Source organism: Calypte anna, chromosome 5A (assembly GCF_003957555.1).
Source record: "Calypte anna isolate BGI_N300 chromosome 5A, bCalAnn1_v1.p, whole genome shotgun sequence".
Taxonomy (NCBI): Eukaryota; Metazoa; Chordata; class Aves; order Apodiformes; family Trochilidae; genus Calypte; species Calypte anna.
This window is the reverse complement of record NC_044251.1, coordinates 2,699,483-2,716,735: the sequence shown is the minus strand read 5'-3', so window position 1 is coordinate 2,716,735 and position 17,253 is coordinate 2,699,483. Positions and strand designations below refer to the sequence as shown.

The following is a 17,253-nucleotide window of genomic DNA, read 5'->3' as shown; positions in this document are numbered from 1 at the left end:
TACATATTTAAATTAAATTTAAATATAAATTTATATTTATATTTTATAAAACAAAACAAAACCCCAAAAATCTCTACCTTCATTTCTACAGTCACACTTGACTGGGAAGTCACTAACAACAAGTTAAAGACTGAGTAACACACTGACATGCTTCCCCTTCAAAACCCTGCTGAACTTAACAACATTAGAGAAATCCCATCAAACCAAAACAATACTGCAGAGGTAGATTTAAATTCTGATCATACATGCTACAAAGTAACAGCAAAAACTGAATATGCACAACAGTAACTGTATTTAGAGACTTGTGTTCATTAAAGTGTTCTGGATAAAGCACCCTTCCCTATCATTGTGAATGCTACTGATACTTCAGAAAGCTTCACATCAAACAAATAATAAGCTAGTCATGTGGCATTTCAGTGGAGTTCAAAGAGGAAAAAGTGCAAATAAAGTTTGCATTCTATACTAGCTCATAATTGCCTACTAGCATTAGCAGAAAAGTTCTTGGGTACTAATAATTAGTACTCTTTTTAGATGTCCTAAGATAATTAGGCTACAAAATGTACATCAACCAGGGAACCACAAGGCCATCAGATGTAGAAAACTACTGTTTTCTCATGTATCTGAGTCTGACATTTGTTATATCACCTTTCTTAATTCTGGTTAAGAGTAGAGTAGGCAGAGTTCTTAGAAAATTTTCCAAATCAGTCTAAGAAATTTTCTAGAGTTACAAAGTGAGAAGTCTTGTAAGTTTCTGAAAGGATTTTGTTCTCTTTTGTTAAAAGCAGGATTAAACTCCTGCAGTGGACTTCACTGACAAAAACTGTGACGTTTATCCAGCCACCCACTTGACTGATCTAATTTCTATTTCAAACACCCCTCAAATGTTTCCCTCACACTGCTGTTCTGTGCATAGACACAAGCTGAGTTTTGCAGCATTCTTAAGAGTACCAGATTCACATTTGATTCAGTTTCCCAAGCCTAAGTCATCTGCTCTCTCACCTGTTACCTATCTTCTTTTTACACACAGTGCACACCTTCTCCTCTGTAATAATGCACTTCACTTGCTGATGCAAGATCCGCTCCTCCTGGACCTAAAAAGAGGAATTATAAAAGAAAAAAAAATCTTACTTGAAAAGAAACACCCCATCATGGCTCCCTTCTAATCTATGAACCTCAAAACTGTCACAACACCTATTTTTCAGTGGCTTACATCTACATTAGCAAGTTGTGCTGCACAAAAAGCAGGTCTGTAGAGCAGAGGAGGTGGTATTGAACACCCAACTCCCACACTACGTGAATTGCAGAATTTTCCTCTCAACTAGCCTGCTCCACAGACTAAGGCTTCCTAACTACTAAAGGATGTTCAAGGGAACTCAATAATCCAATAAGTTTAATTTATTTGAAAGAGATCCAGCCTATGAGTCTCCAGATTCATCCTACAATGCACACCAGGGTCCAGAGACTCACAAACACACCTCAGCCAAACTAAACTGAATGTCCTTGCCACCTCCTGAAAAAATTTCAGTCTACTTCATGCACCTATGAATTTCAGGTGCACTACAGCACCATCTAGAGAACACCCATCCTGTACAACAAATAATTTAAATACTGAGCATTTCTTCAAAATATGATTTCAATAAATGACAGGTGGTGGGTACTTACCCTAAGAAACTCTGCGTGGAGAAGATTCTTGAGTACTTGATTAAATCTCTTCTTCTGAGCATTTTCCTCAAGGACTTTCTCTAAGAAGATTCTAATCTCACTTATCTGTGTATTTGCTGGGAGCAGGTTTATTGCCTAGAGCAAAAGATACTTATTTAGGAAAAATTGAAAAGGAACAGAGAACAAAACAGAATAGAAACAAAACAGAATAGAAACTGAAACAACTCTAACATTGACAAAGTTACAATCTCACACATCCTTCTTACCTTGGTGGTATCCAGCTTGCTGTGATGTAGTTCTAAAACCTGCAGAGCAGCCTGTAGGTTGGCTTGAGGCTCCAAAACCTCCATTTTTATTGGTCCCAGGCAATGAACACTTGGTGGGGAGAGATACATCCGGAGCAGTGACAGATAGACCTGTGGCACACAGAGGGAAAGGTCTGAAACCACTGGGCTGGTAGAACCCAGCAGTGATACAAGTCAGCTGTACCTATGCCATTCAACATCCTGAAATGCTCATTTCATAGAATCATAGAATTAGCCGGGTTGGAAGGGACCTCAGAGATCATCTAGTCCAACCCTTGACCCACCGGAGCAGTTGCTAGACCATGGCACTGAGTGCCACATCCAGTCTTTTTTTAAATGTCTCCAGGGACGGAGAATCTACCACCTCACCGGGCAGTCCATTCCATAGCCTAATCACCCTCTCTGTGAAGAAATTCTTTCTAATATCCAACCTAAACCTCCCCTGGCACAACTTAAGACTGTGTCCTCTTGTCTTGTTGAAGGTCGTCTGTGAAAAGAGTCCAGTTCCCACCTCGCTACAGCCTCCTTTCAGGTAGTTGTAGACAGCAATGAGGTCTCCCCTGAGCCTCCTCTTCTCCAGGCTGAACAGCCCCAGCTCTCTCAGCCTCTCCTCATAGGGTCTGTGCTCGAGTCCCTTCACCAGCCTGGTTGCCCTCCTTTGGACCTGTTCCAGGACCTCTACATCCTTCTTAAACTGAGGGGCCCAGAACTGGACACAGTACTCGAGGTGTGGCCTAACCAGCGCTGAGTACAGGGGAAGAATCACCTCCCTGGACCTGCTGGTGATGCTGTTTCTGATACAGGCCAGGATGCCATTGGCCTTCTTGGCCACCTGGGCACACTGCTGGCTCATGTTCAGTTTCTTGTCAATGCAGCTCTTGTCTTAAAACAAGGAAAACTGAGAAGTAGCAGTGCTGTTCTAGACCTTTTAGGACTTGTATTCTACATTCAGGTTTTTCTATAAAAAGTAGTTTTAGTTACACCTCTCTCATTTATCTTGCATAACCTTTAGAGAACAAGACTTAGTTTTTTAACCATGAACTTTTCTGTAGGTATATGGTGAATATGCACACAGTATTTTGTGTTGTGAACTCCATCAGAACTTTAGCTACAGCATATATGCTTCAATCTAGTGATACAGTAACATTCTCAACACAATAAAAAAGAAAGAAAAACAAAGAAAGCCCAATTAATTCCTAAATTTCAAGAGCTTATATATAGGTTGCTCTCCACCTACACAAACCACTAACTGTAGAGCTTTAAAGTCCCTGAAATGGTATGAATAGTCCAATAAATCCTTATTGAAAAGGAAGATTGCAAAGGTGAAGCTACTTACATCTTTGTTGCCATCTTTGTTTCTGTCATAATGTTTATGGCAGTAGCTAGAACAGAGAAGAATCAAATAAAACAAAGTTTTGGAACCCAGAGAATCAATCCACACAAATAAACATTTAAATGCTTTGATTACTGAAACCATCCAAGTTAAATGACCATACATCTGATTCTGATCAAGCAAACAAGTTGAACAACAAAACCACATCTTTTACTCCCACTTCTAATCAACTTAAGTTTTAATGGAGAAACTAAAGTTAATTTAATTGTGTAAAAAAAACAGGGGGAGATGTCTTCAATCAACACACCATAGCATAAAAATGTGTTCAGATACACCTGCCAGTATCAGTTACTTCTATTTTCATCTAAGTACTTTAGACTTACTCAGAAGGCTCCCTGACACAATGCCTAGCAAAATGCCATGTCTATATTAGAGAGGATACTGCTAACTAAGGGAGCTTGACTTTGCATCTGGGGTATCATCTCCAAACAGAAGGGAAGGAAAACAACATGAAGAAGTTCACATGCTAAGACCAGGTGGAAAAGACAGAGCTCACTGAGAAGTCATATTGCTCCACAGTGGAATGACAGAAGAGCATGAAAAGGTAATCCTCAAGCATCATCATCTGTAAAGAACAGATACCTGGGAGAGCCAGAAAGTCAAGAAAACATAAAAAACCAGAAGATCCTGAAGGCTTACAGCATTCATGCTTCATATATAGCAAAATTTCACTACACATCATATCCATAGCATACTGAGCAAACAACATCTTGCAAAACCAAGGAAACCCTTACTTTTCAGCCATCTTGGTGTCCTTCAAAATATGAACATAAATAAACAAAGCTTGTTCATGCTTCCCCATACGACCCAGGAGCAGAGCACGTTCTTCTAGGAGACCTAGTGACAGCAAGTAGGATTAATCAATAGCTACACACAGAGATGACAACATTAGCTCCATTAGTGACCAGACTAACAGAAAAACCTTAAACTGTAGTCTGAGCACAGGTTAAAGTCACAGTGAAACTGTGCATCTATTTCACACTAGCTGCACTAATGTGTTATGTCTTCTTCATTTTTTTTAACTCTTAAACTGCCATGCTTTTTAAAACTTCAAATCTGTTGAGCAATCTAGGCTCATCACAAAGTCAGACTAAATATTTTAGTGATGAGGGTGCCATAAGACCTTAGGCCAACAGCTACAGGAATCCTGTACAGAGTGGTAAGCCTAGGAAAAACAGAGCTAGCATCCACACCAGCGGAGTACATCTACAGATACAGCCACCTTCTGCTTCCAGTGAACATCATTCTACAGTAAGAGAGGTTTTACTGTACAATGCTGTAAGCATGCTGTGGAAACTGAACTCACCATCAAAAGGGAAGTCACTTATCAGTCGACTGGGTTCATACCAGATGGACTTCTCTAGAAAAAGCAGAAGCTTTTTCCGGTAATCCCCCAAGTCTCCTCCTTCCTCCCCAGCAGGCACTGGATTTTTATCTATATGGAAGAAAACAACATAAGCTACCATATTACAACTACTTAAGTACACTAGTACACGTATAAGGAGAAGTCATTATGAGGAGAAACCAAATGCTGATGAAGCTGATGATCCCATGGGCTGGGATTCCAGTGCACCCGCAAAATTACTTCAGTTTCTTAACACACAACAAGTCACTGGGTAAATAACAGATTCAGTTATTCAACACTCTTCCCTGCCCTTAATGTGCAGAACTCAGAAAACAGTAGCTGCCATTCCACTTAATCATGAACAAAGTGTCACTTGGTCCCTTAGGATCTCTAAAGAGGCAATAAACTGGACTTCCCTACAAACCCTCAAGTTCTGTTGTTCAGTTTCCTCATCACTTGGGATACCTTCTTCTGCATGGGAACAGGCTTACAACAATACACTGTAAAGCCTCCCCCATGCTATCCCATGTCCCTGATCTTGCCATCAGAAAAGGCTAAACATACCTGCAGGGAAAGAACTGAGATAATCCTTCATTAAGCCCTGCACTTTCTCACAGTACAGCTGGATCAGACAGTTGTGGAAGTCTGCACCGGTTTCTTCCCAGACATGAATGATGTGTTCCTGCAATTAGATGTTCAGGTTCAGTGAGGGAGACTTCTTCTGGGAAGTAATTTGTTATAAGTAACAGTGCCATGCTTGCCTTTACCAAGCTTGACTTCAGGATTAAACACATTTTATGTTTCCTTTGCACAACCTATAGCAAAGCCAGCATTCTCTGACACAGCATCAGGTTCCACCAAGCCTGCAAAACTAAAGCACTCCCTGCAACATGTTGTACTGAATGTAATGCACCAGAAGAGAGTTCAGTTCTTACCAGATAAGGAATAGTCAAGCTTTTAAAATTTTCTATCAAGAAACTGAGGACTTTGTCTCGTGGCAAAGCTTCAACTTCTGGGAGGTCTTCTGTAAATATCTGTTAAACAAAATTTTATCCAGAGAATGGTGATTTTCTTAATTTTTTTTTTTTAATTAAGTGGTCAGAGTGAAGCACTGAAGCCCAGAATATCACACATGTCCAAAGAGGAAGTACAAGAAGCATAAAAAAATCTGAGCAGCTTATTCAGGCCCTCAGAAGCTATCTCACAGCTGAAGGATGAACAAAGATCCCCACTTCTGTCTTAGTTAACACTCTTCTAGTGCCCAACACCTCCCAAATGGGAAGTTGATTCTATGTCAAAGGGAAAATAAGAAAGACAAATTAACACTTGATACTTGAATACTCAGGCAGGGTCTTGTATAAAATGCATGACAACAGCATTAAATGTTGTATCAAAGCTTCCCAGCTGCTTATTACAAGATAAGGTATTCCAAGAATGGAAAAGCATAGAACAACTGAAAGGCTGTACTGCTCTATCTGCTGCTTATCCTACCACAACAGTGAACATAAAAAGCATACACTATACATATTTACATGGATTTAACATTAATACACAGCTTCTTACATTGAGTTTTCTTACTGGCATGCACTACACTAAGAATTCCAGTGGCAAGGAGCCTGTTTCAGCCACACTTACCTTCAGCCCATCTTCAGGAAAATCTCTTAGCACCCAGACAGAGTAGGAGAACACCAAGTGCAAGTTTTCTGTGCCTGGAATACAAGAAGCAGCAGTGCTCCATGTTACCATTCTAAAGATCTAAAGGTTATAATTTAAGAAAAAACCAAAACAAACCACATTTTGATAACTATCCAAATATATCTGTCATCACATTAAGCACTTCTTTCTGCCTGCTCAATATGGCTTAAACTATATACTGTAGCAAACAAATAGGTTAGGGGACATTAAGATTTTTATATCTTTTCAGAGTCTTATTTAGAAGCCCTACTTTCCTAACTATTGTGATTGAACACCACTTGGCAAGCAAGCACCATGCAGCTGCTTGTGCACTCTGCCCTCCCAGTCAGGAGGGATGGGGAAGAGAAGGGAAAAGATTTCTAGGTTGAGATAAAGGCAATATAATAAGTAAAGCAAAAGCCATGTGTGCCAGCAAAGCAAACCAAGGAATTGATTCATTGCTTCCCATGCCAGGCAGGCATTCAGCCATCCCCAGGAGAGCAGGGATACATCACACACACTGCCCACTCACAACACCAGCAGGTGCTTTCAGAGCCAGCAAACTTAATTTATAGGAAGAACACAATTTGGTTTTTTTTCCCTGCTCAAGTCAAGCAAATACATTCCAGACTGGAGCTACAATTTCATTACTTTGCAAACATAATTTCAAACAGAAAAAAGAAGTCACTGAAACACTAATTTGTAGCAGGAGGAGCCATTCTTGCTCCTGAAGCTCGACGAGCTGCTGGTCTCTTCCAGGACTCCAGCCACCACACAGCGCTTCCAGGGTAGAAGTGTAGCAGGAAGAGCCTTTCTTGCTCCAGAGGCTCGACGAGCTGCTGGCCTCTCCATGCCTCGCACCAGAGTGAGCTGAGGTGCCTTCTGTGGGTGTGTGTCCCACCTTTATTGGCCCCCTGGTCTTGCTCATGCCCAATAGGGGCCTGTCCTAACCAGGCACAGGTGGACTCACACCCACTCTTTGGCAACTCAAGGCACCTGGTTGACAATGTCTCTCTACACTAATTGCCACCAAATGCAATTTGCCAAATGTAAGCCATTCAATGTAACCACCAAATGGTTGCAATTCAGACCAAAACCAAGCTCAACTGTCTTAATCACATTCCAAAAGTCTACCCATACATTTTGGTTTTATTAGGGTAGGAAAAAATACTGTACTTTTCACTTGTGTGTGTACTTTTCACTTCAGCCCACTTCCAGCCTGCCAGTCTAAGGACTTTTATAGCAAATGGCCAAATACTTCTGAACAAATAGGAAAGAGAAACATAAAAAACTTCATGACAGGTAATAACTTTCCAGGTTTTAAGGAACAACAGGACCTGCCTCTCCTAAAAGAATACTTTCGTTTGGACAACTTCATACTCAAAATTTATTAAACGTGTTAAAAAACATCACTTTCTCTGCATCCTCCTGATCAGAACCACTGAGGCATTCACTGCCCTAACAATGTAAGGAAGAAGAAACCTACACAAACTGTCCTAAAAGACAGCCAATATTTGCCTTTCTTCATCCCACAATATCATCAGGACTAAGTTACTTTTGGAATATTTAAAGCAAGCAGTATTTTCATCATGGCAGTATTAAAAAAGAAAAAAAAAAGACTACAAAGTAAAACAATTAAAACAGCCACCACCAGAAGAGCCAATTTCAAACTTTCAGAAACTAAACAGTGGCACCAAGATCAAGTGTCTGAATTTCACTGAACTTCAATCAGCTTGCTGAATTGACAGAACATTGTATGGTACTGAGTTTGCTAGCTTAAAAATTTAAATAAAAGCAAGAAGTAGTCCTGGGAGGAAGTTCTCACATGGAATAAGAGACAGAAGAGAAAACCTCATTCCTTACAATTTAAATATGAGCTATGATAGGAAGATGTGCTGCACAAAACTATCTTAACAGATAAACAATGATGTAATACAGAACCAATCAAATGTATAACTCCCCTATGCCTACACAGACAAAAGTATGTTTCTGATGGACACAGCCAATCATTAACAATTAATATTTGCTTTGATGTAATTAATATAATTATAAATAAAATATATATAATTAATAACAATTAATATTCTTAATAAAGAATTAATATTTGCTTTGATGTAATGAACAGTAAGTGCTTACTCTGTGAACACACGGCAAGTATCAAATCCAAATCAGTAATCTTTACTCCATGACTTAAAAAACAACAGCTACAAGTCTGGAGGAAATATTCTCTAAAAACTTTGTAAGAACAATTCATAAATGCCAAGAAACATACAGAAAAGAGATGACTACAGAAGAGTTTTTACTTCTGTCCTGGTTTGGGCCAGGATAAAGGTGATTTTCTGTTTTGTACTTTTACTTTTAGCTAAGTCTCTTGTAAGTAGTTGCACTTGCTGAAATTAACAGCAAGTTTCTCAGACAGTGTGTGCTTCTAGGATTGATAACACTTGATGTTTATAGTTACTGCTAGAGACTGGTGTGCAGAGCCAAGGGCACTGCTCAGCTCTGAGGAAAACATTTTACCATCCAGGAGGATACAGAGGTCCCACCTGAGCCCTCCTTTAGGGAGGAACGGACAAGATAGATGCCAGAACTGACCAAACAGAGGATTCCATCCCATATACGTCACACTCAGTATAAATTTGAGACATCACAAGGGCCAAGCCGGATTTCCGGATTTCCTGCTTTCCTGCTTCCCTTCCTTCACCCGGCATCCTGGAAGGATCCCGTCTGTTCATCTGCCTGTGCTCCTGATCCGTGCCAGCCCATATCTGTGTGTTCCTGCCTCCAGCTCCCCACTGCTGCTGACTCCAGGAGTCCAGCCTGGACTTTCCCAGGGCTGCCCTGCAGCCTCGGTGGTGACGTGAGAGTTATTGGGGGAAAGGAGGGAGGAATGTGGTTTCCATTTTCCTGTATATTTGTATATATTTAGTAATTTTTCCTATTTATCATTACTGTTCATTAAAGTTGTGTAGTTTAGTTTCCAACCCATCAGTCTCTCTCCCTTATTCTCTCTCCTTTCTTTATCAGGGAGAGAGAGATTAATAGAGAGCGTCTGTTATTCGGTTTAATCGCCGGGCCAGTGTTAAACCCTGACAACTTCATTCAGAACGTAGGTGAAAGCAACCAAAAATACATTTCACTTAAAATTTAAAAAATAATTTTTAAAATAAATTTTAGAATTTATTCTAAACTACAACTACAAGAAGCCTTCTTAAAAGAAGGGAGGGCAGAGGGAAAAATGTGTAGAAATCCCATAGACTGAAAAAACATCTTATTTAAGGGAATCCCAGAAATTACATTTATCAATTAATCCAGGCAGAATGTGCAGTTCAGATAAACACACAGAGTATATTACATTTCTGCTGCTTACTTAGGGGAGGAATCTGCATCTGAGACCAGTGTAAAGTGTTCCATTTACTAGCAATAGTTAACTTTCTAGTCTGTTTCCACTGTATTTCATTACTCTGAAGGGAACAGACCCAAATATCTTCTATCATTTTTAAAGGGCTGAGCAAGAAGCATATGAGAAAACTGATTTTCAGGAGGTCCTGAAACACAGAAGCTCCAGAAGTCTAAAAGAAATTTAGCAAGCTGCTAAACTTATAACTTGGATAGTCTTCAATATCATCAATCTCAGGTAAAACAAATGAATAGCTGACAATTTAAATAAATTTACCAAGATTACAATTGTTTTTTAAACAAAATTAGAAGGTTTTTTGTATGCTTGAATATAACATACCTACACTTCTCTAAGATGAGTGACATTACCCAGTGAATTAGAAAGTCTAAGAGAGAGACCTGGCATAAACAGAAAAGGTCTCAATGTCACTGTAAGTATCATCATTGAATAAACAGCAGTTTCTTCTTAAAAGAAGTAATTATAGAAAAATATCAAACCTTGCCAACAAGACTAGGAGATGAACAAAATTATCTCCCTCATCAACTACTCACTCCCCAACCATCAGTGTGATACATAAAAGAGTTGTGCATTGAAAAATAAATAATATTATTGGATAGGAGGCAACTATTCTCAGAAGTAGCAGAGCAAAAAAAGGACTTGGGAGTTGACAATGAATAGTGAAGGTCATTACCTAGATCTACCTAAACAAATGAAAAAAAAACAACTTCACATAGGATTCTTCATCTCAGGGAAGATACTACTACAAGCCCCAGCAAATGAAAGTTTAACTTGAAGCTGGAAAGCCTAACCTAGACATTAGATTTTCCTTTGGTCAGTAATGGAAAATCAGCACTGGAAGAAACTGCAAAATGTTATTGCACATTTTGTACTAATGAGAATTTTTATCAGAAATAGGAAAGTCTTCCAATAAGATATCCAAGTTTCAGCAAGGTGCTCATGAGCTAATCCTTGAAGTTTGCATTATGCTAGAAATCAGAGATGAGAAGGATGCCCTTGAGCTTGACAGTCTATACAAAGTTGCTGAAGAGTAGAACAACCACCAAGCTCAACAAAAGCAACATCTTAAACTGATGCTCTCCTTTCACTCACCCAAATGCTGCAGATACTGTACTGTCCTCTCATGACCCTTCAAGGGGGAGTTGGCTTTCTTTGACTGATCCACCAGTACCTGTAATGCTTGCAGAAAAACAAAAAGGTTCATTACTTTATAATCCCAATTATCATTCAAATTTGAGCCACAAAAAAGTGCATTTTTCCTGTTCTGCTACCAGAGACATAATAAAGTTTTGTTTTAAATACACTGATCAAATAGGTAACAGGACCAAAACCCAATTTAATCACAATACAGACTCAGAAACAGCCTCCTCAGAATACTGCTTGCCCTCTGAAGTTAAAACTCAGTACTAGGAATAACATGCTTGTACCCCTTTTCATCTCCTCACCCTGGCCTCATATTTACCTTTCTCATGCAGACCTTTCTTCTCATAGAGTATAATGAGCTCACTGTATTTGTGTGCCTTCTTCAGTACATGCTCACTCTCCTCAATATGGCAGTGATTGTTCTCCAGACGTAGCAGTGGTGCCACCAGTGCTACATTTGTCTGCAAGCAGAAAAGAGAGCACTTAAACATACTTCTAATGGGCACCTCCTAAAGCTTAGTACAAAACCTGAGTTGGGGAAAAAAAAAAAAAAAAAAAGCATAAGAAAAGACAGCTTAAAGCAAAGCCCACCTTCATTTCCATAATTTGTTGAGACAGAAAGAAAATATAGCAGAGTTACTCCTCTTCAATAACAGAGGGCAGCTTTCAAAACACTGTTGACAGCAAAAATTGTGTTCTCCTATACTTCACAGTACAAGGCAGTACAAGAAGCTTTCATTGGAACTTCAAAATACAGAGACACGGCCACATTCTCTTCATAGAGGGAGCAACCAGAAACAGACACATCTACTTTATTCCACCAAAGCTGCTTCCTGACCAGTGGGAAAACTAAATTACACCAAAGTGCCTCTAGACCAAGAAGAAACTCACATGAAGGTAACACTTTAATAGGGTAGTATCAATGATTTGTAGCAGCTTCTTTTTGGATTTGATTGTAGGTGTTCCCTCCATAAGAGGGGAGGTGCTGGACTGATGGTCAGAATCATTTAGCTTCTTCACCAGCTGACTTCTTTTCTGCAGGACATCAAACGAAATTTTAACAGGAAAAGGCCATGGAACTCTCCATCCCAATTCAGCAAATATAAGCCACCAAGTAAAAAAAAAATAATTAAAGAGATTAAAGCACTTATTAACTTTTTTTTTCCAACTGCTTAATAAAGAATTTTTATTGTTTCTAACTATTCAGCACATCACCTTTCCAACTAGTTTCAGGTATATACATTTATTTCTCAAATTTATAGTTTTGCACGATGTTCAGAGTCTTGGGAAAACAGAAAGAAACAGTGTTGACCTAAATACAGGCATTTTAGAGAATTCAGGAGACATTTACAACACTTGGAAAACTATTTTGGTTTTGAAACACTAGGCCCCAAAAAGCATCCTCCCTGAACACACAAGTTTCCTTTTAGTCTAGTAAGGATGGCAACAGAACAATTTAGATACCAGTTATGACAAAATCAAGAGGGCAGGAAGGTACAGTACCTCCCACCTCCTGTTCTACCTTTTAATGCATGCTTAGGATCTGTCTCCTGAATTGAGTGCCCTCCACAATAGCCACCAAAAACAAAAGATCCAAGTCATCTTTAGAAGGCTCCTAGTAATAAATAAAAAACTGCTCTTGTTCACATCTGGTTAAGTAAATTTTGTTCAGTCCTCCCAAAAGTCTTATGTGATGTCTTCCACATAACTGTGGGTCACCTCACACCTTCCAGTGACCCTGCTTTCTCAAAAGCTACTGCCAGAGTTTCCAACCACAAAGACAGCCTGACAGAGCTGGAGTTGATGTGCAAAGCAGCAGTACACCTAAGTTAACCACCAAAATACACTAAAACTGAATAAGCTTGTTCTAAACCCAGACAGAGGTGCACTCACTTGTGTTAGGTAGTCTATCAGAGCTAAGTGTGCCTTCTCCAGCTCTGCCCCAGAGAGCCCTGGCAGGGGGTTGGGATACTGCAGCTGCTTCCTGTAATCTGTGGGCAGGAGGTCAGGATACAGACCCATCACATGAGTGGGATCTAAGCAAAAAATAACTGGTATTAGTAACCGTTCATAACATTATTTCTGGAGACTCTTAAAGGGATGGAACCCTTGAGCAAGCTTGGCTTTCCAACAGAGCTGTTTGAAGTCATCTTGTATGCCCATAAGGTTCCAGATAACACAGTTGGCTTATTACAGAAAAGATGCTAAAACAAGGCAAAAGAAGCAGGAGAAAGACTGTTCCAAAATCCAATCACAGTAAGGTCCAACCTGAGCCCTGGGCACACCTAGAGGACATGCACTACAATCCTTTTACTGATCCTTTTACAGAATCCCAGCATTAGCAACTCTGACAGTAGGATGGGTTTTCTAGGAACAAGCAATGTTTTAAGAGAAGATTTATGGTTGTTTTTTTGAAGCAAGAACTAAATAGCTACATCTGTAACTACTGAAGACCCATTTTCATGGAGCTGAAGAAAATTCAAAATTACTTAAAAGAATTTCAAGTTCTCAGTCCTTTTCTTTCACTGTAGCTTTTCAAAGTAAATATGATGCTAAGTGTCATCAAAACAAGTTCTAGGTGTAGATGCATGAGGGATGTGCTGTCATCAATAAAACAATCTAAGTCTTAAGCACTATTCTTTTGTACAGTCCAACCTACCAGTGTTCCTCAAATACTCCTGGTACAAACCAGAAGACCAGCATCAGAGACAATTTTGACTTCCCAAATCACATAAAAGTTTTCTGACTTAATCAGGCCCATTAAACAGGAAAAAGTTTTAAGGGTCCTCAGCTTGGTCCCAGTTCAAGGATTTAGCAAATCTACAGCTGTCCCTTATGTTTCACTCCAAGCTACAAGGAGGCTTTTGGCTCCTACTGAAACACTCCATTTCAAGGGTCTGTGTAGATGCTACACATGCTGTACAATAGCATATAACATACAAAATAGCCTACCATACAAATATATCCTGCACAAAGGGCAAACTCATGATTTAACTTAACTCTCTGCCTAAAGTTAATTAAGTACTATAATTAGTTTCACAAAAAAGCCAATAGTAACTTATGCTATTTGCTATTCACAGGGGAGTGGTCTGCACAAGACACTGCTGTTTGAAAATAAAAATAAAGCAGAAAAAACTAAAACCCACACAATAGCCACACAATATCCTTTGATTCCTCCTAACTTGGGTATCTCAATGTGAAGGCAAACATTTACCTGTACCAAGCTTAGCAAAAACTTGCATGGATTCATCAAATCGCTTTTGGCAGAAGAGGTTGAAGGCAAAGAGGTTCTTTATGTGGTCAATTTGTTGTCTCTTCTCACTATCTGAATCATCCTTCATTTCCTACACACATACAAAATAACAAACATTAAAAACCCTTGGGCCTTATAGATGAGAAGGAAACACTCTACAGAAACAGCAGAATTATGCTTCAGAAAGAGGAAGAAAAAGTTCAATCTTCTAAGTGAACACTTCTCATAGTAATTTTTAGATGCTTACTGCATCACTGAGATAACCTGGAAGGTCTGAAAGCTGCCTCTGGTTATCTATACACTCACTCTATCACAGCAACTCCCTCTTCACTCATTTACTTTTTCAAATTTTTTCAAGTTAGCAACACAAAATGCAGTTAATTCATTTTAGTATAGTTCCAGGGAAGTTTCTGGAAAATATAAACATTCTTAAACAGGTAGAGCACTATAACTAATCACACTGCTTCAGCATCTTTAAGAAATTATTATGTTTTTGGAATAATGTGGAGGGCCAATACTAAAAATCCTGGTCACAGGCACAACTTCAAGGACTTTTTACAAGCAGCCTGAAGAAACTGACCAATTAAACAGCTGAGAAGAAAATCTTTCACATACAGGAGGGCACCTCAAAATCTAAGCCATACTAAAAAGATGGCAGCACAAAACAAAAAAGCTATAGAGTTAGCAGTTTGTGCCAAGGGGATAGCAGGGAGGTTAAATTCTCCAGCCTAGCTCCAGTCAAACAGAAGACAAAACATCCTTCTCTGTACTTCCACACTAATGCATCCACTGCAAACCCAAAGGTTTTTGAGTACTTACTGCCAACTGCAAAGCCAACTCAAACTGCTTGTCCTGCAGGAGCTGCTGGATCTGTGTGGCTATGGACACCGGAATGAGCCGCCAAACAAAGTGATTACTTGCCACATATATAATATTTGTGCTGTAAACAAGACAAAAAGTTCAGTTACTAAGCCCTGGCACTGAGAAAAAGGTAATTACCCAATCAATCAGATACAATATAGCAAAGCAAAAAGGAGAAGAATGTATCCCCAGTGTTCAGAAATTCCCAAGGACACTCAGCTCTGTTTACACCTCACGATATGGCCTCAACCCATACACTGATAAAATATAATTAACTGCTTGTCCTGGTTTGGGCCAGGATAAAGGTGATTTTCTGTCTTGTACTTTTGCTTTCAGCTCAGTCTCTTGTAAGTAGTTGCACTTGGTGAAATTAACAGCAAGTTTCTCAGTCAGTGTTTGTTTCTGGGATGATAACACTCTGTGTTTATAGTTACAGCTGGAGACTGGTGTGCAGAGCCAAGGACACTGCTCAGCTCTGAGGAACATTTTACCCTCCAGAAGGAATAAAGAGGTCCCACCTGCAGCCTCCTTTGGGGAGGAACGGACAAGATAGATGCCAGAATTGACCAAACAGAGTATTCCATCCCATACACCTCATACTCAGTATAAATTTGAGGGATCACAAGGGCCAAGCCAGCTTCCAGTTTACAGCTTTCTGGCTTCCTGCCCTTCCTGCCTTTCCTGCTTCCCTTTCTTCGCCTGTTCCCTGATTTGCTTCGGCATCCTGGGAGGATTCCATCCATTCCTCTGCCTGTGCTCCTGATCCATCCCAGCCCATATCTGTGTGTTCCTGCCTCCAGCTCCTGACTGCTGCTGACTCCAGGATTCCAGCCTGGACTTTCCCAGGGCTGCCCTGCAGCCTCGGTGGTGACATGAGAGTTATTGGGGGATAGGAACGTGGTATCAATTTTCCTGTATATTTGTATATATTTAGTAGTTTTTCCTATTTATCATTACTGTTTCATTAAAGCTGTGTAGTTTAGTTTCCAACCCATCAGTCTCTCTCCCTTATTCTCTCTCCTTTCTTTATCAGGGAGGAGAGAGAGATTAATAGAGAGCATCTGTCACTCGGTTTAATTGCTGGGCCAGTGTTAAACCCTGACACTGCTTCAAAGCTACTTCTTAAGCCAAGGGAGGTAGAATTTTTCAGAGATGGTGATGACACCCATGCAGCCCAGGAAAAGTAAGAATCAGTTGAAGTCAATACCCCCCAGAGGTGATAAAGCGTGGTCTCTGCAGCTCAATGCTCTGCACCAGGAGCCGGGGTTCGAACGTGCGGATCTCCACGTACCTTGGCAGCACAGCAATGATGTAGGGAGGCTGATGTTCTAGGAGTGAGACAAGTGAAAACACACATTGCTTCTGATCCTTGAAAAAAGCCACGCCTTAAAGTCTTCTCTTCAGTTTTTCTTTTCCCCCTTCAAACGTGTCCCTTGTTTTTTTGCTTATTAAAACAAAATTCCATGCCTAATACTGACAGTAATTTGTGAATAGGCTACCAGGCTCCTTCAACATCAGGGATTTCTGTGACACTGGCATCCAGACAACCTCAGAACTACAATGCATAACCTTCCACTTCAAATCTTGTGCCTCTATTAAAAAATATACTTGTTTTCTGAGGAGGAGACAGGCATGCAGACTACAAACAAAGAGCAACAAACACAAAACCATCCACACTTAAGAGTACAACTTGACTTACTTTAGAAACTGTCACAGAATCTTAGAATTGTCTGGGTTGGAAGGGATCTCAGAGATCATCAAGTCCAACCCTTGATCCACTCCCACTGCAGTTCCCAGCCCATGGCACTGAGTGCCACATCCAGTCTCTTTTGAAATATCTCCAGACACGGAGAATCCACTACTTCCCTGGGCAGCCCATTCCAATGTCTGATCACCCTCTCTGTAAAGAAATTCTTTCTAATATCTAACCTAAACCTCCCCTGGCACAACTTGAGACCCTGCCCTCTTGTCTTGCTGAGAGTTGCCTGGGAAAAGAGCCCAACCCCCCCCTGGCTCCAACCTCCTTTCAGGGAGTTGGAGAGAGTGATGAGGTCTCCCCTGAGCCTCCTCTTCTCCAGCCTCAACACCCCCAGCTCCCTCAGCCCTTCCTCACAGGACTTGTGCTGGATCCCTTCACAGCCTCCTTGCTCTTCTCTGGACCTGCTCCAGCACCTCAATCTCCTTCCTGAGCTGAGGGGC

The 17,253-nt window shown here is 40.3% G+C and overlaps 1 protein-coding gene across 1 annotated transcript in view; it reads right to left on the bottom strand.

Moving 5' to 3' along the window:
* VPS39 (VPS39 subunit of HOPS complex) overlaps positions 1 to 17,253 on the bottom strand; it is a 29,739-nt gene that overhangs the window by 2,318 nt on the left and 10,168 nt on the right. Inside the window, exons 9-24 of the mRNA XM_008500288.2 lie at positions 16,262 to 16,382; positions 15,013 to 15,133; positions 14,155 to 14,284; positions 12,834 to 12,976; positions 11,832 to 11,975; positions 11,260 to 11,401; positions 10,890 to 10,976; positions 6,341 to 6,414; positions 5,641 to 5,739; positions 5,270 to 5,387; positions 4,667 to 4,795; positions 4,095 to 4,197; positions 3,304 to 3,349; positions 1,929 to 2,078; positions 1,663 to 1,797; positions 1,000 to 1,091 (exon numbers count right to left, since the gene is read on the bottom strand). Coding sequence (XP_008498510.2) covers positions 1,000 to 1,091; positions 1,663 to 1,797; positions 1,929 to 2,078; positions 3,304 to 3,349; positions 4,095 to 4,197; positions 4,667 to 4,795; positions 5,270 to 5,387; positions 5,641 to 5,739; positions 6,341 to 6,414; positions 10,890 to 10,976; positions 11,260 to 11,401; positions 11,832 to 11,975; positions 12,834 to 12,976; positions 14,155 to 14,284; positions 15,013 to 15,133; positions 16,262 to 16,382 — 1,834 coding nt within the window. The remainder of the gene's footprint in view (positions 1 to 999; positions 1,092 to 1,662; positions 1,798 to 1,928; positions 2,079 to 3,303; positions 3,350 to 4,094; positions 4,198 to 4,666; positions 4,796 to 5,269; positions 5,388 to 5,640; positions 5,740 to 6,340; positions 6,415 to 10,889; positions 10,977 to 11,259; positions 11,402 to 11,831; positions 11,976 to 12,833; positions 12,977 to 14,154; positions 14,285 to 15,012; positions 15,134 to 16,261; positions 16,383 to 17,253) is intronic.